Source organism: Mytilus californianus, unplaced genomic scaffold (assembly GCF_021869535.1).
Source record: "Mytilus californianus isolate M0D057914Y unplaced genomic scaffold, xbMytCali1.0.p SCAF_8, whole genome shotgun sequence".
Classification (NCBI taxonomy): Eukaryota; Metazoa; Mollusca; class Bivalvia; order Mytilida; family Mytilidae; genus Mytilus; species Mytilus californianus.
Genome location: NW_026262734.1, coordinates 18383012 through 18410028, shown reverse-complemented (window position 1 = coordinate 18410028; position 27017 = coordinate 18383012). Strand labels below are relative to the sequence as shown.

At 32.2% G+C, this 27017-nt stretch overlaps 1 protein-coding gene across 1 annotated transcript; it reads right to left on the bottom strand.

Annotated features, from left to right (window-relative positions):
• Positions 1-23691: 23691 nt before the first annotated feature.
• Positions 23692-26474, bottom strand: LOC127711068 (uncharacterized). Its single transcript, XM_052217033.1, has 4 exons — positions 26258-26474; positions 24645-24707; positions 24344-24361; positions 23692-23780 (listed from the first exon to the last, which is right to left on the bottom strand). The coding sequence occupies exons 1-4, from the start codon at positions 26466-26468 to the stop codon at positions 23758-23760; spliced, it is 315 nt and encodes a 104-aa protein (XP_052072993.1). The 5' UTR covers positions 26469-26474; the 3' UTR covers positions 23692-23757.
• Between the last annotated feature and the right edge of the window lie 543 nt (positions 26475-27017).

Genomic DNA, 27017 nt, shown 5'->3' with positions numbered 1-27017 from the left:
CTCCAATCAGAAGACCCTAGGTCTCTTTCACATATGGTTTATGAGTTACTATTACTGTTCTCTTATGTCAAATACATAAAGGGAAATAACTCTCATATGGAGTCTTCAGATCTCTTCGATCAAAACTATTTTCGACAACCTGAGGATATAACAAGCAATTTGGTAAAATAATTTTGTCGTAATCTTTTACGGTTGCGAAGAAGTAGTGCGCCCAAGCAAAACAGTGTTCGGGGAGATAACTCTTACAAAGTAAAGTGTTTGGTTAAGCAGGGTTCTTTCCAAAAGCGTATTAACTGTTCGATATCATATACCAAAATTCTAAACGAGATCTTTTGAAACACCAATACAGCGCAAGAAAAACATTAGGCGGAAGAAATATAATAATCAGAACAAAGTTTGGATGCAATTTCCAAATACTGGCTAAAACCCTTTGACAAAAGATTTGGTATTGAATATTTTATATATACCTGTAAAGATGCAATATATGTTAAGTATATGTCAATTTTTTACCGAAAAGGGGTTACTGCACGGTGTGAACTTTATAGTAAAATGACCAAACGTTCTTAAAATATTTGGCAACGACAATATAATATGGAAAGGAAAACCTTTTGCTTTTCCCTCCCTTTACCAATAGTCATATCGCCAAAATAAAAGATGTTTAGAATATCGAAACGGAAACCTTTTATAGAAATAAAATAATATTTGATAAACTAATAGATAAACTTAATTGGATATGCAAATACAATCTAATAAAGAAATCAATCCCCACTGGATGGTTTAACGAAGCGCCATTAGTAATCCAATAAATTTGAAGCACATAAAAATCTAGAATAACAAAATATATGATATGGATAGAAAATTTATTCCCCGAGAAAAAAATCTATTAAAATCATTACAAAAAATACTAAAAAAATGTTCTAGTGCAAAATGTGTATTAAATGGAATAGACCATTTATTTTGGAACTAGGCTGGAAATCAGTTTGGAAAAAGATCTACAAGCTGCCTGTATGAAATAATATTTTCCAATTCCAAAGGAAATCAACACATAATATGCATTGTACTTAATTCAAATTGTACCAAATGCGAAATTTCTATGGCCTATGTAACTTATGTGGCAATTTTTTAAACCCAAGAAACTCATTGAAGAAATAAAAAGATTGCTATCTCTGTGCATAGATATAATGCTTTTATCTTTGATGTCCAAAACATGAGTTATGGATTTAATAAAGATCTTGGTAAAACGCAATTTAATATTGGACATGTTATAGTGTTTTCGGTAAGTATTTAGATTGGTCAGAACGACTTTAAATTCAACGAAACAGCATTTAATGAAGCATCCATTCTCCGTATTTTTGAAAAAGATATGAATGATTTTATCAAAATGGTCCAAATCGGGGTCCAACATTAAACTTTGTTTGATTTCAACAAAAATTAAATATATTAGGTTCTTTGATATGCTGAATTTAACCGTGTATTTAGATTTTGGATTTTGGACCCCGTTATCAAATTGGTCCACATTGAGGTCCAAAATTTTACTTTGTTTGATTTCATCAAAAATTGAATTTTTGTTGTTCTCTGATATGCTTATTCTAACCATGCATATAGATTTCGGATATTGGTCCATAATAGGAGTAGGCCAGGTAAGACCCCTTTTGGCCCCAAAATATAGCATTTTTACAAATTAGTTGTAATGTAAACTTTTAGCTATTTATTGGAAAGTAGAATACTTATGTTCCATAAAAAAGGGCTGTTTTTCACAATACAATGCACATTTATCAGGTACTAGCATTATAAATTCATAAAATATAAAGGTTGAGACTCGAATGAGGCCACTTAAATTTTAGACAAAAACCATCTGAAAAGTGACGTTTTATGGAATATTTGATAGTTTTTTCATATTAAAGCTTGAATTTGAGCGTCTTTAATGACGAAATCAGTTCAAATCTTTGACATAAACTAATTGAATTGACTGAAGTAGACACTTAAGTGTTTAAAAAATGTCAAAAATCTTTCATCAGATGTACTTCGAATTTTAGGCCAAAACTAGTCCTTACCGGACCTTCTCCTTTCAAATCTACTTAGAACTTAGACCACATTCATTCTGTGTAAGAAACTATGCTATTGCAAATATTTAATCAGAATTTAAATTCAGTGATGTATCGCACAATTTATAGAAATTGTAAGTTGAGTCATATTTAAAAATAGATACAACATCAAATATAAATTTTAGAGAAGAAATTATGAATAGGTATAGTTTGAAATTAACAGATCATTATTAAATTTTTTGAACAATAATTAGAGTTAAGTTTTATAGATTTTTATAGACATTGTATTAATGAGGAATGATATTTTTAAATTGTTTTTTAATTATTTTTTTTTGTAAATTTTTGGAAGAACTTTGTGCTAAGTTTGTGGGTTATTCTGTATAAATAAATGTTAATGCTATATTCATAATTACTCTAAATATCAGCACAACTATGGTAAATCTGCAAATTTGCGGAGGCAAATGTTTGTTCTTCCCTCGCCGGGATTTGAACTTATGCTATTGGAATATAGAGACAACACCGCCTGCACTGTGTCCAGTGCTCTAGACCGCTAGGCAACCTAGACTGAACTTATTAAAATTCAGCTTTCGGTGGCCTAGTGTTACCTTTCCTTTCCTCATCAGAATCTAGAGTTGTAACACAGTACATGATATATTTGGCATGAAAATGGAATTGATTGCAGATTAGCTAAGTTATCTGTACTAAAGGAATAGAAATAATTAAAAAGTACGTCTAAACAATTGACAACTCTAGGACAGATCCATGATGAAGCAATCCTTTTAAAAACTTAGCAATTATTGTTCATTAATAAATAAATGAATTAGATTCTCGGTGTAATTAGATATGCTGAATCTAACCGTGTATTTAGATTTTGGATATAATAGGTACAAGTCCAATTTCAAATTTGTCAGTTCTTTGATCACATTCATTCTGTGCCTGAAACCTATGCTGTGTCAAATATTTAATCACAATCCAAATTCAGACCTGTATCAAGCTTGAATGTAGTGTCCATACTTGCCCCAACTGTACAGGGTTTGATCTCTGTGTTCGTATCTAGCTGTGCCAGGTGGAGCATTTTATTATAAATGTATTTAAAAAGGATAAAGTATTATGAAAATGCAAGATTTCAAGGTGTGTAGAATACAGTAATGAATTGAAAAAAGATGCTGTTTTTTATATTGAATATATCATGTAGAGAGTATTTTTGCTCTCCCATTTGTATTTTTCCTTGCAACTGGGAAATGTAAAATAAAAGCAGGGACCTCTCTGTCAGCTGCCCTGGACTGCGAAGGATTTACGTATCCAGGTGATTTGAAAAAAAGATATTATTCACAAAAAAGCACATATACATGTCCATTCGAGTTCACATATATTAAACTTTTATCGTTTTAGTATGAAGATTATAATTCTAAGTAAACAAGTAATCATGTGCACACTGAACAATATAAATCACTCCTGTTATACACCATCAAACAAAATATTTCTTTTGATGAACACATTAAAGATTTTTATTCGCATAGTATCGTAATACAATAATCATTTTAATATATTAATGGTTTCTTTAAAAATCAAATTAGCTAGTAGTCTTTGATATTTAATAAAAAATGAAGGATTAGACAACCTGGGAACAAGTGACTGTATTATTAATGTTAGTGCCAGGTGCGACAAATTGTCATTTAGTTATTTTGATAAAAAATAAATAAACTGTACAAACAATAACAAAAAAAAACACAAAAAAACATTTCTCTTTGTAAAGGCATAGAATAGACTGAGTCATGCTATTGTTTTACAAACTACATTTTGTAGTGGCATTGTAAAAAAAATGTGTTATGCTATTGTTATAGAAACTACATTTTGCAGTGGCATCGTATAGATTGGATTCTACTATTGTTTTAGAAACTACATTGTGTAATGGCATCGTATAGAATGGGTTCTACTATTTTAGGTTTTATTTCAAGAACTATAATAGATAGAGATACTTTCAGAAAAACAGATCAAGGAGAAAAGAGTTAAATTACGTTGACATTACTGAAATTGTCATTATTTTTTTGCCGTTCTTGAAAATTTTGATAGTTAAAGAGAGGCACTATACAGCTTAAATGAGCTTAAAGATAAGATTTACCAATGGGTTAACATTGTTGAAATTGTGAATCAACTTTCTTTAGCAGTTTTTGCCCGAAAAGAATTTTTTGGCTTACTTTTGAGATTTTACAATTGGCTTAAAAACTATAATAGATGAAAATGTGAAAACCAAAATAAACTTTTCTTGAAAAAAGTGAATTTTGCAGAACACACAAATGCACAATATATTTGTTTTTAAGATGTTTTCTTTTTATATTACAACACAGGTATCCACAGAATACAAAAGTAGCAATTGAGCAAATTCAGAGTAGTTCGATTAGCTAGGGAAGGACCATTCTATATTTTGCGATCGGAATAAGGGATGTTGAATGAAATAAAAGTGATGGTGTCTAGAACTGAATATCAATAATTGTGCCCAAGACATGCTGAGAATGAATTTTCTGTGCATTCAGATGCACATACGATTTGAAAAAAAAATAGGTTTGTACACAACGGGAAATACTTTTTTCGACGATAAAAAATCAAATAAGTAATCCAGCCTTATAACGGGTGAAAATGATTAATTGTCCACGCAAAACCTCTTTTTCAAATGCCCAACCTTAACCGAAGAAATAAATTGGTCGTTAAATTTGTATTTCTATAAGCAATTTTGTGCATTTTGCCTTGTTTTTGTAGATTGAAAGAGCCTGTCTTAAGTATAACATTTGGTCTCTTGTGGAGAGTTGTCTCATTGGCAATCATACCATATCTTATTTTTTGCATTTGTATTTGTAATTAAACCCATATTTTTTCAACCTTGAAATAGAATTTTCGATTTAAATAACTATTCTGGATTATACTTGTGTACAATCAAGTCAGTGTAATTCAACAATTCGGTACATTACTAATTTAAAGAAAACTACATGTTTGAAATCATTTTTGTTCTGATTTTTGTCTGAATGAAACCGAAGCAATTTTTCAATTTATATAAATGGTTGCATGGCAATTTTCCAATATAAATAAAAAATTACTAGGCACTTTTACACTATAAATGAATGGTTGCTAAGGACTAGTGTGATAACATTCACCCCTGACCTTTTAGCATTTTAAGAAGTCATTGACTTCTTACTGTTGAACTGTAAACAAAACAGTGGCTTTAATCATCCTGAAGATTTTCCTCACCTATTGTTTGCTTCTTTCTATAATCTTTTCTTACAAAATCCAATTAGTATACGCAAGGTCAAAGATAAAGGTCATCTATGACCTTAAATCCTGGGTAAAAATGAAGGTCATTTAATGCTCAATAGTTTTCACATCACAATCATTCAATAGTTATTACTGTTTTTGGGTTATCATAATAACATGGTAGAATTTCTGACGAAAAAACAAAGGTGACACATTATGGTGTCCATAGCTACCATCCTAGCACCCTAAATTCCAAATATTTGAATGTAACTTATTGACTAGAAACATTGATGCTTTATATTTATTACCTCGACTTAAATGAAGGGGATACCAAACTGTATATTTTGTTCATGCTAAATGTGTATAATTTGCCTTCACAAACACAACGAAAAATGACCTCTGCTCCTGTGATTATGACAATACTCAGCTATAATATTTTGTATTTCTCACATATTTGTAAGGAAAACATAAGATTTGCATATGAAATAACCACAGATTTAACCTATAGCTGTATAATGGAACCTATGGGAATGCAATCCGAGTATAAATCTCAATAACCGAAAATTATACCATGGCTATCTATGGTATAATTTTCACAATCATATCATGGTTTTGTTGTATATGGTCTTCGAAAAGAAAAAGAAAGTTAGCAAGATCTGGCTGCTGCCGCTTAAATTTTTTGACATAGGAACAACAGAGTCAGTGCGGGGCCACTAAGCTAAACTGCCCGCTTTGCACCAGCCGATATAAATGAATGCCTAGGGTGGGAATCAAACCCACGTACACCAACTCTGTTTTCCTATATTTTTAAATGAACAAACATTCGCTTCCAAAACAAACAAATAAACAAACAAATAGAGTTTAAAAAATATATAAATGTGTAAAGATTGATAATATAAGTTGATTTTCAGTTATTGAGATGTATACTTGGGTTATATTTCCATAGGCTCCACTGTACAGCTATATGTATAGGTTTAAATTTGCCAAGGCGGATTTGTAAGGGGAGGGGGCAGGGGGCACGTCCCTTTTAAGGAGCTTTATATAGTACATGCATAGACTTTTTCCTAGTATTACACAAAATGTTGGCTTGCTAGATCCTCCGAACCCTTTTCAAAATCCCGGATCCGCACCCGATTTGTTATACACTGCAGACATCTCGACTTTAACGAGGTTGCTTAAGTAATAACAATAATGTTAGACCGTTAAAACTAGATAGCGTCTGGTTACTCTAAATGAAGCTTATTTTTTGTTTAAATTATATAGTCAACATGTGATTTTAATCGTGAACATTTTGAAATCCCTTTATTTAATGTACGACTTGGGTTTCTGGTACAAATTAAAACGTGGAATGATTCATCCACACTCTCAGAATAATTCTTGTGAAATACATTTTTCCTCAGAATTATAAATTAATATTAAAAAATTTAAATATTTCGAACATTTTGATAAAAAAAACAAAAAACTAACCCTTTGCAGTTCAACTTTTAATCTGGGATTCCATGGGATTCAGAAATCTTCCAAATATCAGAAAATATGTAGTCTGTTGCGTCCATATCCAGAACATCTAATTCCTTTAAATTTTTTCGTCTGTAACGTTATCCGTCACCAATGTAAATGTACATCCATCGCTGTGGAAAAATCATGTCTAACTGATATTCCCGCTGTTTCAGAAGCCCATGCTTATTTTAGAAAGTAGGCGGAGCTTTATGTGTAAGGCCCGAAAAGGGTTAATTAACTGATTCTTATCAAAATTATTTTTAAAGTAAACAAACAAAAATATATGACATATACAAATTTAAACAGCAGAAGATACGATAGGTTAAAACAGATAGTTCATATTGTTTGGATAATTTTTCGGTGCATCGTAAATTATACCATAGTTGTTTGTTGCAACCCCTCGGCAACCTCACTCGACTTCGTCTCGTGAGGCTATTGCAGGGTGTTTCAACAAAAGCTATGGTATAATTTACGAAACACCGCAAAACTATCCAAAAGATATGAAATATCTATAACTTGCCCAAGTCATATTCCTGGCCAGGCCAAATTACCGGTTATCGGTTATAGTGCCCTGTTATGACGTCATAAGCGTTCCTAACAACAATGGCGGACAAGGAACATCGATTAATTACAGCGGAATTTGTTTAAAAAGAAATAAAGAACACTGATACTAAAAGAAAATTGTACATACTTTTAAAACTTTCTAGCCTTTGGTCAATTAAAAAATATGAAGATAACTCCCTTTGTTTTTTAATTGGAATTGTTAATAATGCATTTAAGGTTATAAACTTGTTGGGGTCTCAATTTAGTACATTCTAAAATTATTCTCGAACAATGCCTAAATTTACATTTTCTCTCAATGAATTAATGAATTGAGCATAGCAATCTGTAGATAATGTTGGAGATGTAAGTATTTCTTTTTTCAAAACTCTATGATATTAACATATTACGTCAAAGTAACAATGAACATAGTACAATTTTAATTTATGAAGCCAGAAATAGTGATTTTCTATGGTACAAAAGGAGATACTCCAGCAAAAACGTATTTTCAAAATTTTTTAAAAGTACATGATTTTTAAACTTACTAGCTCTTGGTCCTTTAAAAATATAAACATATCTCTATTTGCTTTTTTAAGTGAAAGAATTAATAAAGCATTTACATATAAAATTCGTGGGTTCTTGTTTTTGTACTTTCTAGTAGAATTCCCCTCGAAAATGCCTAAATTTACAATTTTTCTCAAAGAATCAAAGAATTTAAAATATCAATCTGTAGATAATTTTGGAAAAAATAAGTTTTGCTTTTATGAAAGCATTATTATATTTAACAAAGTCAGCTAAAGTAGCAATGAACATACTAAAAGTGTAATATATGATGCCATAAATATTGATTTTCTATGGTACAAAATGAAATAATTTAGTAAAATTGCATTTTCAAACATCTCACGACAGTCTGGGCAGAAAGTTGATGAACCAGGGCTTATGTCAAAGAACGTCTCGTCCTTTTTCTAAAAAAAAGTTCATCGGAAGGTATTTAGACCTTGTTGATAAATATTCCTGATCAACTTCACAAATAATACACGATAGTCTTGAAGTATAGATTCTGGGTACTGACCTTGTTTATCATCTTAATAACGTATTAAAGTAATCTTTCATTTGTCAGTTTGAATATCGCTTTCACTGTTTAGTCTATTTTTGGTGATATTCATTTGACGTTGCTCGGTACTTATACATCCGAACATTGTGTTATTGTGCTATGGTAATTTTTTTATATTCTTGTCTTTCATTTTTGCTTATGTGCTTTGTCTTTATGTCTTCTTGTGTTTCTTTGTTACATATATGTTTGTTTTTATAGTTATTAAGATTATAACACAATGGTGACTGTTGTACCCCTATTTTGACATTTTTACCTGTTTGTTTTGTTCCCACGTCATTGTCAATATAATGGAATTTTATGCGACTGTCATACAAGTGAGAGGTTTAGCTAGCTATAAAACCAGGTTTAATCCACCATTTTCTACATAAGAAAATGCCTGTACCAACACAGGAATATGACAGTTGTTATCCATTCGTTTGATGTGTTTGAGCTTTTGATTTTGCCATTTGATAAGGGACTGTGATTTTACTTTTTACCACCTGATATAAACATAAATCGATACAGCCAGACAAGCATTTTACCTGTTCATGAATGATTTTTTGTGGAACGAATCAGTCAACGAAATTGTTTTTTTCCTTGCAGCTACCTAGCTCGTTTTTCTTTTCAATGTTGACATTCTTTTCTTTTTTATAACTTAACATGGTTATAACATTTGTAACATTACGTCAAATGAAAGTTTGCATGAATATGGATTCAAATGAGTGGATTTATTGACCTGCAAGCCAATCATAATTTGCAATGTTTTGAGCTTATTTAGACAAAACTGAACCAAACACACAGGTATAAACGAATATATTCCGCCTTTCTAAAAGTTACACATAAAACTAGAGGCCATAAAGAGCCTGTATTGCTCCTCTATGTCTATGTGTATCTCCAACAGTGAACACTGAAAATCATCATTTAGGGACAATAATTCAAATAAGAAGACAGATGACAATATCATATATGCTGACCTACTTGCAGTTCTTGTCTTGATGATTATTTTTGCTATTCAAGGTTTTTATATATCTATTGTAATTTTCAAGGTAATTGGCAAAAACGAAAAAAAATGGTAAAATTCGTCATTTAAGAGCAATAATTCATATAGGAAGTCATCCGACAGTTTTGATGTAAATGGACCGTAGACAGATCTCAACATTCTGAAAATTGTGTCCCTGTCAGATGTTCCTTATCTATAGCAGATAGACAAAACTTGCTTTTTATCCTTATGTTCTATTTTAACCGCGTCGGCGATGTTGATTAAAAGGCAAGGTCATCGGACACATCTTTTAAAACTAGAAACCCCAATGATGATTGTGCTAAATTTGGTTGAATAGTTTCAGAAGAGCAGATTATTGCAAGAGATAACGAACGACGACAGATATCAGGGCTTGTTTCTTTCTTCGGGACTACAAATGCCTTCATAGCGAGTTCTTATTTAAAGTTTTTTTCTCTTTGCTCAAAAATAACATATTAGAACTGTTTTTTCATGGACAATTTTAGAACTTTCTTGCGACTTTTCAAATCCTAGCGTTTTGGAAATTCTATGAAGCTGACTTTTACATGTATAACATGTATAATGTATGTCAAAATTTTCAGATCGAGACTTTCAAAATATATTTTTGTAGATTCAACAAGAGTGCACACGCTGAAATGTCTCGCCTGTTTTTATTATCATTGAATTCTTGTTGGAAGTCTGTAATATGATGGTTTTACTACAAGTACCACATAAGCTTAACATTATCAATGTTCTATAAAAATGAGGTCACGGTCAGATGAACTATGCAAGACAGGCATGTGCACCTTACATCAAATATAGTTGACCTTTTGCGTAAAGTACCTGATAAACTGGCAAAATTAAGGAAACTTATCAGTAAACAATGAACAATGAAAATGAGGCCAAGGTCATATGAACCCTGCCAGACACGTACACCTAACAATCGTTCTATACACTAAATACAATTGGCAAATTGCTTATAATATCCGATAAATAGACCAAGCCTCAAAATGTTGTCCAAAACACCATGAAAATGAGTTAAAGTCAATTGCAATTACACAAAAGTGATATGAACTCTTGTCAATTTCCTTTCTTACAAAAGTGATGAATTCATTTAATGTATTATTGTTTCGAATGAACTCTTTTTGTATACTAATAATTGACCCTTCCAGAATACTTGAATTCCCTTCGTTGTTTGTTCTTTACTTTTTTTTTATTTATATATAGGGTTAGTATTTCTTTGACTTGTAGTTTTTTATTGCCTTCTTAGTATCTTTCATTTTCGTAATAGTATAGTTTCAATCTCCTGTCTCACAATGTATGTGTTATAGTATAGTGTCCATATCCAGCCTCACAATGTACGTGTAATAGTATAGTTTCCATCTTCTGCTTCACTACGTATGTGTAATAGTATAGTTTCCATCTCCTGCCTTACAATGTATGTGTAATAGTATAGTTTCCATCTTCTGCCTCACTACGTATGTGTAATAGAATAGTTTCCATCTTCTGCCTCACTATGTATGTGTAATAGTATAGTTTCCATCTCCTGCCTAACAATGCATTTGTAATAGTATAGTTTCCATCTTCTGCCTTACATTGTATGTGTAATAGTATAGTTTCCATCTCCTGCCTCACAATGTATGTGTAATAGTATAGTTTCCATCTTCTGCCTCAAACCGTATGTGTAATAGAATAGTTTCCATCTTCTGCCTCACAACGTATTTGTAATAGTATAGTTTCCATATCAAGCCTCACAATGCATTTGTAATAGTATAGTTTCCACCTCCTGCTTCATAATGTATTTGTTATAGTAAAGTTTCCATATCCAGCCTCACAATGCATTTGTAATAGTATAGTTTCCATCTCCTGTCTCACAATGTACGTGTTATAGTATAGTGTCCATATCCAGCCTCACAATGTACGTGTAATAGTATAGTTTCCATGTTCTGCCTCACTACGTATGTGTAATAGAATAGTTTCCATCTTCTGCCTCACAACGTATTTGTAATAGTATAGTTTCCATCTCCTGCCTCACAAAGTATGATTGTGTAATAGTATAGATTCCATATCCTGCCTCACAATGCATTTGTTATAGTATAGTTTCCATCTCCTGCCTCACAATGTATTTGTAATAGTATAGTTTCCATCTCCTGCCTCACAATGTATTTGTAATAATATAGTTTCCATATCCAGCCTCACAATGCATTTGTAATAGTATAGTTTCCATCTCCTGCCTCACAATGTATTTGTAATAGTATAGTTTCCATCTCCTGCCTCACAATGTATTTGTAATAGTAAAGTTTCCATATCCTGCCTCACAATGTATTTGTTATAGTATAGTTTCAATCTCTTGCCTCACAATGCATTAGTTATAGTATAGTTTCCATCTCCTGCCTCACAATGTATTGGTAATAGTATAGTTTCCATTTCCTGCCTCAAAATGTATTTGTTATAATATAGTTTCCATATCCTGCCTCACAATGCATTTGTAATAGTATAGTTTCAATCTCCTGCCCCACAATGTATTTGTTATAGTATAGTTTCCATATCCAGCCTCACAATGCATTTGTTATAGTATAGTTTCAATCTCCTGCCTCACAATGTAATTGTTATGGTATAGTTTCCATCTCCTGCCTCACAATGTATTTGTAATAGTATGGTTTCCATCTTCTGCCTCACAACGTATTTGTAATAAGCGTTGGAATCATATCAGTTATTTTTTAATTAATTTTTTTCTTGAAAAAGGATAATGTTTTGTCGCCTATGACCAATGCATTCTACGTCCACTATGAATTATATATAGGTTATGTCGCTTCTCCGGGCGTCTCTTTTACGACGTCATCATACAAATACATTTAGTAAAGGTAAATACATGTTTCACGTTTAAGTTGATATGTTAAGTGCTTTAAATCTCACAGAAATCGATTAGAAATGTTTTGAATAAATTTAACAGGCATTATCAAAGATCTGCCATCGACACTACATTTCAGAAAAAGATAGAAAAACACACCCAAGATGGAACTCAAGACAACCACTGACAAAGTTTCTCTAGTCGTAAAGATTGTGTATATTTTTATAATAATCGTATTAATCGTTATCCTCTAGTTTTCTACAGGAAGATAACAAGAGGTTTCTTGTAAATTGCAATGACCAATCAATAAACGGTGTTTTTTCACATCGCATATATCAGTCATTTAAAGTATTTCTGATTATTTCTATTCGGAAAGTGGTCTTTTGTCTGTAATTGTTTCTATAACTCTTGTTGGGTTTCTTAAATTGTTTAAGAGGGTTGTACAGAAAAAGTTGATTCGTCCATTCCTGCAAGTGCAAAGTTGAGTCATATAATCAGTGCGAGGAAGCGATACATATAACGTCGAGTAGGTATTACATTCCGTATAAGGGTTTTTTAACAATAGTCATTTCATTTTTCTAAGACGATTGGGAGTGGGATGATTTCATAAGCCAATAATATGCAATCTCTAATGTGTTTGCCAGGCACATACAAATACGACACAATACACAGAAATAACGATAGAACAGTGCAATATTTTTTGGATAATGCTTTCATTCGACAAAATCTGAAAATGTTTCCCTGCAATTATACATTATATATCATTTCTCCGGAAATTGTCCAAACTGAAATAATACAAAATTCTTATTTTCTGTGAAAACTGCTCACAGCATACCTTTTTAAATACTTTAACGTTCTAAAAGGACGTAGAGCTAACATTATGATTATTATATACTCCCAACTGTGTTTGCACGACGTATCAAAATGACACCATGCATACTTTCATCTAACTGATCTGAAAATGTAGCAGACAATTTATCTTTAAACGCCGATACTCTTATCCCGGTAACTTGATATAAAGGGATAACGTATGTGTTGCAGGGAAATCTGGTATTAACTGTGATGCATTCAATTGTCTCCCATTTTGTTCTAAAATGACACAGTGTTACTCGTATTCCGAGGAAACTCTTCCTTTCTAGACTACTATAATACTTGTGTTATAGAATTCCCAGTTCCTATATACCTCCAAAGTTTGTAAAACAGATAAATACGACACAATTAGCAGAAATAACGATGAAAAAAAGGTTATACTTATCTAGAGTATACCCTTATCTGAATTTGTCTGAAAAATAAGCCTACAATTTCATTTTATATGCAGCTACTCTTATCCCAGAAATATGTTATGAAGTTAAGTATTTGTTGCATTGAAAGTAGTTAGTAGCTTACAGTTATCTCCCCTTTCTTTCCATTTTAACACAATATTAGTTCTTACATTCTCTACAAACTGCTCAATTCATACATTTTAAAAAAAACTGTATATGCATACATGTAGTAAAAATAGTAAATTCGTTATCACATTTTGTTTGATTAAATATAGGATAACTAATTCCAAAATTTGTCATATTGATTTCTGAAATTCTTGATAAAGAATCTGTAATAATGAATTTAATCCGTAATCATAAATAACAAAAACTATTAAAAAATGATTTGTAAGCACGAATTTAATCCGTCTTTAAGAATAATAATTCGTGATCAAGCTGGGGTCCGCCTCCGGTTGTGGGATTTTCTTGCTGTGTTGAAGACCCATTGGTGACCTTGGGCTGTTTTCTGCTCTTTGGTCGGGTTGTTGTCTCTTTGACACATTCCCCGTTTCCATTCTCAATTTTACTATATATCACTTTAAACTTATCATGCTTTCCATGGGAAGCAGCCCGTTTTGTCTGGTTTAGAGCCAGTCTTCAATTGGCTTTTGGAAATAGCACTTTTTAAAAGTGTAATAATATAATCAAGTCGGTATTTTGCATATATCTAAAAGATAAACATAAATGTCAAAAGTGTAATACTTTTTGCACTCACTTAAAATTTACAATATCAATATAAAATCTAAAAAAACACATAATCTTGGTGCTCAATTAAAAACATAACATTTTGACGAGTGACATTAACTATAAAATTTTCTGTTTAATGCACCCACCTTACATTTGGCTAAATCATATACCATTTGAAAACATCTGCACTATCGTTTTGTCCAGTCGTCAAATATTCAAAATATTCAATCCAATCACAATGAAGGTCAAGGACAGACAATTTTTTCATTTAACAAGATGTCAGCATTTTTGCATATTATGTCTTTTAAATAGTAAAATTATGTTTGGAAATGTGAAAAATTGTTTAAGCAAGGGTCACCTACCAAACGCATTTTAAAATATTAATGACGTTTTTTTAATAAATGTGGCATTTTCCCATAAATTTCAGTGAAAATTATCAAAATGAATGAAAACCAAAATGTCTGTGATTAATTTTTTTATCACTATAAAACCAAATAACATATTTAGTTTAGTGCTTCAGAATTTTTTGAGCGTCATCAAATGACTGCAATCACGCTTCTTGCTTATTTAACAGCCAATAAGAACAACTCACATAGTTGCCCAAAATACCACCATCTGCACAATGAATGCTTTTTTCAACAATTTGTATGTAGTCAATACTAGGTTAAAGACACATAATCTCCAAAGTGCAAAAATGTTTAAAGTAAATGATACACGCTAGATTCACTTTTAGGGGGAATTTATGGAATTTATTAACATTAAAAATATTAAAGACTTAATATATACATATAATAAGCTAGCCCTCAAAAAATAAATCGATAAATTGGTAATTACATAATAAGTAAATTAATTCATTAAAAGTTGAATTTCAAATGTTTCTCTTATAAAAATGTAGCAAATTTGTTTTCTTTGTTGATTCAGCTGCACTGTGTATTGACGAAGGAAGTACAAACTTTTATATACTAGCCATTGAAAATGTTCTTTGCGCTGTTCAAAGCAAAGTAGGAAACCCTATCAAACTACCCAATTTTCTTGTAAAAAGTCAACATGTTGCAGTTACACTAACTTACAGTCTATATCGTAATTTTGATTTGAAAATACTAGCAATTCGCAATAATTCTAGTTTAAATTGGACTTCCTAGAAATATTAGTATTATAAAGAAAGATATTACTGTGTAGGTGTCACACTTACGATTCAACCAACCAGCATCAAGAACGTTTCGTAAAAGTATGCAACCTCTGACAAAACATAGCACTTTTCATATTGCTGTTAACTACAGCTACACGTAACCAAATACATTTGTATTATTGAAACTAAGAGATAAACATGAATTCAGACCTATTTTTTCAAAAGTTTATGGTAGACAATGGTAGAAGTCTACATACTATTCTCGTTAAAGGCAGTCAGAAAACCAAAGTGCTATTTAAGTAGATAATCTGTCACACATTGATTAAAAATTGGCATAATTTACAATTAGGATATATATGATTACAATGAAATTATTCTTAAACCGAAATATTTAGACAGTTTTGAGACATGAAAATTGTGGTTGAATTTATCATGTTTTTTTAAATTGGTTTCATATCTTCCAAACAAGCTGTTTGTCGTGGATATAAATATATATTTTTTGTATTGATACTAAAGTATTGTCTTTTCCAAAAATTAGATTAAAATAGAAACCCCTAAAACTTTATCCAAAAAATAAGTAAAATAGTTTTAGTTCACATTCCAATGCTTTGCATGCTATAATTTGTTCGTTTGATTTTCTAATGTTGCGAATTCGAAGATTTCATAACTGCAATAAGTTCCTGATATTAGTTGATATTATATATCAAAAAAACATACAGAAAAGTATGAATAAATGTGATAAACACGCGTTGAAAATGGGATAATTTAAAAACAGGTCTGTAATGGTTATTATGAAAGAGGGACGAAAGATACCAGAGGGACAGTCAAACTCATAGATCGAAAACAAACTGACAACGCCATGGCCAAAAATAAAAATTATTATCATAGTGAACATAAAATTAAAGCAACTGTAAAGTATAGAAAACAAATTAGGTTTCGAATTGTCTTGGTACCGTAATGTCCGAAAAGGTGCCGAATTTATTTTTTTAACAGGATGCCGAAGCGTATTCTTACAATACAAAGCATACACATTAAAATATACAAGTCAAGCTCAACAATTGAATACATGGCTATACATTACCACGGACGGTGTTGTTTATTGAATATACTGTGAACAAATTACAACTATTTGCAAACAATTATTTGTCCAGAAATTGAGAAAACAATAACTTATTAGTAGAGTTGTCTATGAATTCAAAGTTTCAAAATAGATAAACCAGTTGCAGGTCCAGGTGTTCCTTTGACGTATGAATGGATGCTTTAACCCCTGTACTCCATACCTGCTTCTGTCTTTTTATTTGAAAATATTTTTATTATTCCAGAATTCTTTTCTAAAGAACAATTTCAAAATATAATATTTCTCTTCGCCATTATGTGATTGGTTTAATACGAATAAAACGTACTTTCAATTGGAATAAGTTTTAGGATACAAAACAATGTAGCTGAAACAAGAATTTTCAAATCCAAATTATTTTTTTGCTTCAATTCAAAATTTTCCTTAATGTGACGTTAAATTTGAATATACTTTGAATAACTAAAAATATCGTAAATATTTGGTGCTTTTTCTATTATTTTTAATCATTCCCATGGAAAATAAATGTTTTTGATCTGTCAATTCATCGAAAAATGGTAAAGAGGGAAAAACATAAGAGGTACCACCCAAAATAGAGATAGTCTATCCCCTATTTAATCAGCTGTACTGACAATATCTTCAAGAGTTATTTCTATAATTTACTTTTAGTCAAATAAAATGGAACAAATGAATATGTCCAATGATATACTAGCTGTAGTAAGGGAACAAACATATATTATAATAAAAGAACGTCCTTCTGAAATAGGTTGATGATGGATGGATATATGCTTAGCGTCCAGTGGCAAGTTAAATCCAAGGAGAACTTGTTAATATGATATTAATCTTTAACCCCGCTTTCTACAAGACCGATACACTGAGACGGATTTTCAAAATTCTGGTTCACAAGAAAACAGTCCACTGGAAGGCATATCAACTATCTGTGATAGGAGACATAATAAACAACAACAAAAAAAAAACATTGTCCTCCAAAAGACGTTTCTGTTTCCTCGAAATATCCATTTAAGTATTCACTTGAAATAACTAGGTGATCCTTTTCAAACATATATTTCGATATAAACAATTTCATCACAATTTCATGATTGACCATAGCATCGTCGATAACGATACATTTGTGCATAACAGTACACAGGTGCGGGATAACACCAACAAATTACAGACAAAGACATTTTCAAATCACAACAAAGAAATGTACAATTCTTTTATAAATTACTGGACAATTTCATTACAACAAAAACAGAGATATATTACAAATATTTACAAAATCAATTGGAACATCAATGTCTTAGTACGATATCTTGGCAGGAAATAATGTATACTCGATTGATTGTTCATTGTTTAACATACCGTTGCAAACGTGCCGATAGTGTGGCTTCCACCTGCATCGGTTTAACTTTTGCAAATATTTCATGCATGTTCAGGTTGAGAACAAATTGACAATGAATACAATAGGTAGTTCCTGTAATAGAGGACGGCTGGGATGACGGTTAGGTAAATTTAGACTACCACTAAAAATTAGGGTAAATAGGGACAGACATTTTGCCTTGCAACAGGCCACCTACGAACCCCTCAAAGAGTTGTAGCAAGGGTTCTCGATGAGAAAAGTTTTCATCTATACCAGTCGATTCATTGGGTCAAAATAATGGAGGAAATGGTTCGGTTGGACATGGGTTTTGCATAACATTGTTGATAGATAAAAAGGTTGAATAAGAAAAGTCAAGGAGTTTACATACGGGTGAAAACAAAAGAATGCACATTAGGTAGCAATAAACAGTTAGGAAAAAATATTAAAATTTACTCTCATAAATTTTATCATCTCCTTTTCCTTGCTTTCTTGCAAATTACGCTTACTGTTTGTGTCATATATGTGCATATGTATGTAATCAGTATCTTCCATAGATTTGATATCTAGTAGTTAAATTTATAATATAATTCTTTTTGCTGTATCCATGGCAACTATCTGCATTTATTAATATAACATATTGCAAAAAGGGGGAAAAGATGTCATATATTTCCCAAAAATTTGGCCAGAAGTAGAATTTCAATTCCCTTGGAGTGATACCTTTTCTGAAACTGTTTACATATATCTATCAGGAAATCAAATAAAAATCATATGTATTTCATCTCATTTTTTTTTAAATTGCGTCAAAAAAAATCGTGTAGAACAAAGTGTTTGTAAACATTACATTAATATCTGGACCTATGGCCGGTCTAGCTATGAAAATACGGACAGTCAAACAGAAAATAGAAAATAAAACATGAAAAAAATACTCTTGATGTTCTTATAAACCACCCTTGAAGGCTAAATTAGTACTCAGCTGTCTAAAAATGAATTTTATTACACAATAACTTTTATATTTGAAAAATCCACAAAGGCCAAAATGCGAAACCAAACTCCTAACTGTGTATTGCTACCTTATGTACATGTACGAGAAAACATTTTACGGACTCAACTGTGAACAAGACACTTTTTGTTGATACTATAAAAAATATATATGGCGTACATTTTTAAACTCACGAAGCAAATATAATGATAAGCGATTTTTACATAAGAGTTAGGGAAATTGTTTTATTTCACAAAATCCTCATGAACATTTATAAACAGTTGTTTGTCTGTAGTTTTGATTATTGAAAGAATTGAGATTTTTTCCCCTTATCTTTTACATTCCTTCGAGTTTGTTATATTTTACAACATGCATTTAATCGTATCTGTTTTTATTCTGCTATGGGAAACGTTTGGTTGTTAGGGAGGAATTACAATGCTGTCAAAAAAACGTAGTTAATTGTGTTACACTTAAACATCATATAAATGTATGCATAAATTTCCTGTTCACCCTATTGGATCTGAAATATATTAGATAGATTAAAGCTGTTTATTTTGTATATGTATTAATTTATCACTATCATTAATCATTAATACAAAAATAAGGAGATGTGTTATGATTTCCAATGAGACAACTATCCACCAAAGTTCAAATGAAGTGAGTGTATGCAATTATAGGCAACCGTTTGCAATTGCATCTTCGAATTTTTGCAGGTACGTTTTAAACTTTAAATGCCCGTTCTTTTGATTTGGATCTCTGCCACATGAAATTTGCGACTCGCTTAAAGTGCATATGACCTTTATCCTCGCGAAATTTTGCTAACGTTTTTCAAGATAATTTTGTGGTCAACTCAACTGTAACACTTTTGCTCATATAAGGACCAAGTTTGAAGATTTAATTCATCACAACGTTAAAACGCTGACATGCCAAAGTTGAACCCTGCTACTCGAAATATCGTCATCGGCCGTCACCAGACCGGAGTGTCCCAAAGTGAAGTAGCAAGAACTGAAAATATTAAACAGATCACAATTTCGCGACTTTGGAACATATACCTGTAGACTGACTGTACTAAGGACCACCCGAGGAGTGGACGACCTCGCCTAACGACTCCTGGACAAGATCACTACATCCGGGTATTTCATCTACGGAATCGAACCGTTGCGCAACAGCCACTGCAGTTGGGATACCAGGATTGAGAAGAATCAGCTCACAAACAGTCCGCAATCGACTGTGACAACATGGCATCAGACCCAGGATTCCGTTTTTTGGACCCATTTTGAGGCCGTTACACAGACGGAATAGAGTCCAATGGTGCAACAGATTGAGGGGCCGGACATTCCGCAACTGGCGCAGAATCTGCATGGTTCAGTGATGAGTCCCGTTTTATGCTTCAGAAACGTGATGTGAGAACTCGTGTCTACCGGTGCATGAATGAATAGTTTCCTTCCTCGTGTGTCCAAGAAGTGGAAAGCTTCGGTGGAGGAAGTGTCATGATATGGGCGGCTATCTCTCATGACCGTAAAATGGAATTGGTACATGTTATGTACCGGGCAAAATAACGGCTCAAAGGTACAGAGACGAAATTCTCCAACCTCACCTTATGCATGTTATTGACCGACAGAGGAAGTTTTGTCAGCAGGAAAATGCTAGGCCTCACACAGCGCATTAAACAATGGACTACCTTGAGCAGAATGACATCAATGTGCTACCTTGGCCTTCCAATTTACCGGACTTGTATACTATTGAGCATCTATGGGACCAACTGGATAAACGTCAACCCCCGCCACAGACCCTTGATCAGCTCCGACAAATGTTGCAACAGGAATGTCGGTCAATTCCACGCAACAGCATTAGAACATTGATAGAATCCATGCCGAGGAGATGCGTAGCAATCTTAGCAGCGAGAGGTGGACAAACACGGTACTAACTTTAATGGCAGCGGAAGTATCTCTTATTGTGATCAATTGACTTTTATTTATCAATCTCTAAGAAATTGACTATCCTCTTCTCAATCAAACACGTTTTGAGTATATATCTTTATTAGAAATTGTAAAATTTCCATTCAAAATACATGTATTAAAATTCATAAAAAAACCATTATGCGTTTCTTTTTTTGCAGAGTATATATGCGTATAAGTAAGATTTTTATCAAGATTTCACATTTCCCTGAATATGGAAATGTATTAGTGCGAGCGGGACATGGTCCTATATGCACATATTCTGACCTGTCTAGTAAAAAATATAGTTACGACGACCATTTTATCTTAGGGTAAAATTGTTGTAAATGCATAGTTGTAAACAAAAATGAAAAATTGTATGGCTTTTTAAAGAGCATCGAATGTAGTTTTAGGCTTTTATTCAGTAACAATTAAAAGCGGAATATCATTTGTTGTAGTAAGCCCCAAATGTTGAGTTGTTTTCGGAGAAGTAACAGCCGACCAATATACCACATACTATACGGAGTGTGATACAAAAAAGTTGATACGAAAATGTGTTAATTTAACTGGCTAATTCATTACCATGAAAAGATGTAGCGATATTTCCAATGGCTATTCGTTAGGTCATTGATGACATTCAAAGCCTAAACGATATACATTTCCTCCACAACAACGGCGATATGTGATATCTTCAATATTATACAAAACACTCACACTTTTCAACTGACAATCTTTTTTTTGTCAAATTTTATTACATTCTGACGCGTACACAAATTCTAACATGTCTAGATTAAAACTTACGTGTGGTGATCTCAGGTTATCCGAAAGGGTTAGCAGATCCTGCACCAATTGTGGCACCCTTCGTGTTGCTCATGTAAATACAAACTCGGTGATTAGTTTAATTCGGTAAATCACATTCGAAAAGAAGGACAGGATTATGGTTACGACGATTGGAACAAATCCGTCGTCAACTGTGTAACAGATATTCCATAACGGTCAACCAACTCGGGATGCGTCCGTAAAATGTGCGAAGGGATGATTTTAACTTCCCCACTTGAAACTCTTGGTTGTATAGCTTCCTTGTGAGCATTAACCCTCAAGGAAATCATGATAGGAAACGCAAGCCCTGGAATATCGTATCAACTGGGAGATATATACTCCATATGCAGGTACTGCTGGAATGTTGATACATAGAAATGTAAAGTTCACCATTAGGAAGCATACTGTAGGTTTCATTTTAGGTTTGATTGTAAAGTAACGCCTATATATTAAGCAAATATATATAATTCAAGAATGTGGTTGTGAAGGATATACTCGTGCATATATGGCTTCTTTTTATGAGAAATTGTAAGTTTGCTGCATCTGTGTCGATGGAAAGCCATAAGCCAATCTGCTTCCCACCTTGCTGCGTCGTTACGATCTTCTTATAATTTATTGCAATCTGCTTGAAAAAATTAAAACAACACGTTACAATTTTATGCGTCCGAAGTGCTTTTCTGGATTTGCCTTCATCAGGAACGCTCAAAGCCGAATATTTGAAAGCCAAGGATGTATAAGCACCTAATCAGTTGAAGAGCTATATAACCAAAAAGGACAAAAAAATTAGCCAAATCCATCTAAGGTCAACTTTGCCTGAGGGAGTTGAAACCTTAGTTTCTAACAATTTCGAATTTTATGAACGGACAATTTTAGAAAGGTTTGTAATAAATCATGTCAGTACTGAAGTACTGACTACTGAGCTGATGATACCCTCGGGGACTGATAGTCCACCAGCAGAGGTACCGACCCAGTGCTGTAAAAAATGAAAACAACACGTTATAATTGTATGCGTCCGAAGCGCATTTCTTTTATTTTCATCAGGAACGCTCAAAGCCGAATATTTGAAAGCCAAGGATGTATAAGAACTTAAACAGTTGAAGAGCTATATAACCAAAAAGGACAAAAAAATTAGCAAAATCCATCTAAGGTCAACTTTGCCTGAGGGAGTTGAAACCTTAGTTTCTAACAATTTCGAATTTTATTGACGGACAATTTTAATGCTATCATTAAATATTCGGAGAAATCATTGAATATATCCAGATGTTACTGGCTACGATATAGAGGAAATACCATTTACAACAACTATTTATGTTCTATTGGATAAGAAAGCTTGGATCTAGTTTAGTGTTGTTTTTTTTCTTATACCATAGTAATTTAGTTTGTGATTAGATTAATCGATGATGATGAACTTTATCAAAAGATTTAGCTAAATCCGTGATGATTAGGTCAGTTTGTATGTGACTATTATTGCTAGATGCTAGTTCTTGGATGAAGTCAATTAATTGTGATTCGCAAGATCGTTTTATTCCTAAAGATGTCATTGTTTTTTAAATGTTACTTGTAATGAATATTTTCCATGATCTTACAGCATATACATGTAAACGATATGGGTCTATAATAAAGAGATTTATATGTTTCCCTTTTTTCAATAAAGCAGCAATGTTTGCGTTTTTTCGATCTTGCGGTGTTTCACCTGACACTTTTCGAAAATATGACTGTCGTTTCAGTCTTGCATGGGAGAATTGAGCGCACAAAAACATGTTAAGCCCCGCCACAATCTTTATTCGCCTTTCCCAAACCAGGGTCGAGTAATAGTTGTTGTTAGTTGCTGTCTGCCATAATTGCTTTACATTTATTGTTGTAGTTCAAATCAGGCTGTTGGGTTTTCTTTTAATTGTTTACCTTTAACGATAATGCTCTCTTAATAAGTTACCATTTTGTTTATAACATTGAAGAAACCAATAATCTTGTAGACAAAAATTGGAATAACTCTTAAATCACGAATGAACATTGTCATGGTAATGCCTGATGCATTTACTGTAGAGTAAAGAATGACACATGACCATGTTAAAACCATTGAAACATCTGATTATTAGTTATAATCATCATAAGAAAACAATCAAGGCAGAAATATGTATAAACATTTATTATACAGCACAAGGATGGAGCTTTTTTGACAAATACTGCTTATATAACGTGGTTCAATAATCGTATGAATAAGAATCTGAAAGAAAAGAAAACGTCAACATAAGTAAACGTCAACATAAGTAAACGTCAAATAGAAATATTAACATAAATTTTTACAATAACTATTTCAGTGTGTTCCTTTAGTATGTATCTTTGTTTGCTAATTGGTAGAAAATAAAAGTTAACATTGACTTAATTTTGTTTCCTTATTGAGATGCTTAAAATATATTTAACGGGCTGTAGTTGTGATACAACCTTTTGTTAAACTTTCATCAATCAATCAATCGTGAGATGCAAGGTATTCTTGTAGCACTGATTGTTACTCGATAATGCATGTTGTACTTTGATTTGCAATTTGAGACAAAATAGTAGTCTTTTTTTTAAATAAATATAAATAAACTCATCATAGATATCAGGCTTAAAATTTTGTAAGCCAGACTCTCGTTTTGTCTTCAAAAGACTCATCAGTAACGTTCGAATAAAAAAGGTTGAAAAGTTTAAATAAATAAAGTACGAAGTTGAAAAGCTTTGAGGACTAGAAATTCTGAAAGGTTTTGCCAAATAGAGATGATAACTATTTTAAATGTTTGTTCTACATACCAGTGGCTCTTCTATATCCTGCAATATAATATATATAAATATATTTATGAATATATACGTATGTGTATGTTTCTATATGAGGTTTAGTGATTTGTTCTATTGTTATACCACAGCTCGATTAGAAAAGTATTCAAAAAAATCATAAAATATTATTTTTTAAATTATTTTTCACAAAAACAAAAGTAAGTGTAATCTAGTCTAAATAGCAATTTTCTCTTAAATTGTTCATATAGTTATAGAATATAAAAAAAAACGTAAAGTACATTATAACAAAGTAAATAATCAGTCAACTATGACTTACTTTTGCCACCTCCCATTCCTCCACCCATTCCTCTCATTCCACCGCCCATTCCTCCTCCCATGCCTATATGAAAAAAAAACATATATTAAAATCATACACTTTACATTATCATAAGAACATAAATTATTTATACAATATACATATTATACGATTATGATATGTTTGGACTATCTTTATTTTTAACATGAAACTAATTACATCATGTACATGTATTTGATAACTTTCGATATTTGCATTTTACTTTGAATAATATTTTGAATATACACATGTATTTTTGTTCTCAAAATATGCATTATGAAATGTACATCTGACTTTCACAAACATATTTAACCCAACCACATTCGGTATGTGCTTTTCCTATGTCAGGTGGCTGTTATTCAATGGTTGTCGTTGGTTACTGTCTGTCATGTATATTTTTTTTTCTTAATTGTTTTGTCATAAATCAAGCCTTTGGTTTTCTATTTTTTGAAAACTTTCATAAGATTTCTTTGGCTTTTGACATTGTTAAATTATAAGTAATAAAGTAATCAATATGGAATTCTTAACAGAAAGTTGAAAGATACCAATATAAACTGAGAATTTTATGACAACAAAAGAAAACGACAAACAACAATACATCAAACTAAAAAGTATTTACGACATATGAAACATATCCATTATCATCTGTGAAATGGATATTCCATAACGGTCAACCAACTCTTGATGGCGTCCGTTACGATTACGACGAGATGATTTCAACGTCACAACTTGGAATACTTGGTTTAATACCTTCCTTGTCAGCAGCAACCCTTTCTATGAAGGAATGCATGATTGAAAATACAAGTCCTCGAATATTGTATGAACTGGGGAATAAATATATACTCATTATGCAGGTGCTGTTGGAATGTTTGAATGTTTCTACATAAGAATGGAAAGTTCACAATTGGAAAGCATACTGTAAGTTTCATATAAGTTTTTATTGCATAGTAACGCCTTGATATTTAGCAGATATAATAAATTCAAGAATGTGGTTGTGAATGATATTTTCGTGCATAGACTTTGGAGATATATACTCCGTATGTAGGCGCTTGAATGTTGCTACATATGAATTGGACACCTTACAACTGGGAAGCTGAAATCATCACTTTTGCCGTAAATTTTTGTTTTAAACCGACCCTCAATGTTGTTTTCTAAATGTCAGTCGAGATATGAGGCATACTTAACTATGTCTGTTTTATACTTTATCTTAAGTTTGATGATATAAATGCGTTCAACATATTCACCAAATTTAAATTATTTAGCGAGTGAACACCAAATATATAGCGGAATATGATGTCAAAGCTTGAGATGTTGCATACTTTGTAAATATTGTTTCCTACAGATCTAGAGGAGAAAGTAAAAATAATTAAGCTTATATAAATAAAAATGTAGAATCAAGAACGTCATTGACGCATTTGTAATTATCGATAATTATTTATTCACTTATTTTCAATTTTATTTGTGTTAGATGTAATATACTCTCAGACAGTATTGTAAAAGGGTTGCTGTTGTGTTTGTCTCTAGTACTATATTTGAAATATTGAATAGAAAAAAAAGTAGGATTAAAAGTAAGACAAAAAAATAATTTTGATTACCTCCCATCATAGCAGCCATCATTGCACCTCCCATCTTTTGCGTTGGCATTGGCATCGGCATTTCCATTGGCATTGGCATTTTCATTGGCATTTGCATAGGCATTTGCATTGGCATCGGCATCGGCATTGGCATTGGCATAGGCATCATCATCTTACCCATACCACCGCCCATTCCATCGCCCATCATACCACCGCCCATCATCTTACCCATACCGCCGCCCATCATACCGCCTCCCATTCCACCACCCATCATACCGCCCATACCGCCTCCCATTCCGCCGCCCATGCCGCCTCCCATTCCGCCAACCTTTCCATAACCAGCACCATTGACTGTGACGAAGACAGCAATGAATGTGACAACCGTCTGAATGGGATTCATAATGGAAGACTGAAATACAATGTAAAATTTATATCAATTAAAATAGAAACATTATTTTCAATTCAATTGTATTTTGTTTATTGGTTGCTGATATTGACAATAATTTTATGAAAAACCATTGTATTTTATAAGTTTGTTTTTTATGTCATTCAGCAAGTCTTTTAATTTTTCGAGTGAGACAAAACGATGTAAAATGATCGACGCCAGTCGTGCGAATCTGTAGAATCAATTAGTATTTTGTGTAATATTAACACTGTTTAACATTTGCCAAAACTTATATAGAAATAATTCTTTACCACAATATGATATGAACTTTAATAACCTATAATCCACACAAAAGGCTACACATGCCACGTATATATTTTTTTATTTATTTGTGCA

Coding starts and splice junctions, on each gene's coding strand:
- LOC127711068 (XM_052217033.1), bottom strand. CDS start 26,468: ATGGGTAAGATGATGGGCGGTGGTATGATGGGCGATGGAATGGGCGGT. Junction 24,708..26,257: donor GATGGCTGCTATGATGGGAG/GTAATCAAAATT, acceptor TTTTTCATATAG/GCATGGGAGGAGGAATGGGC.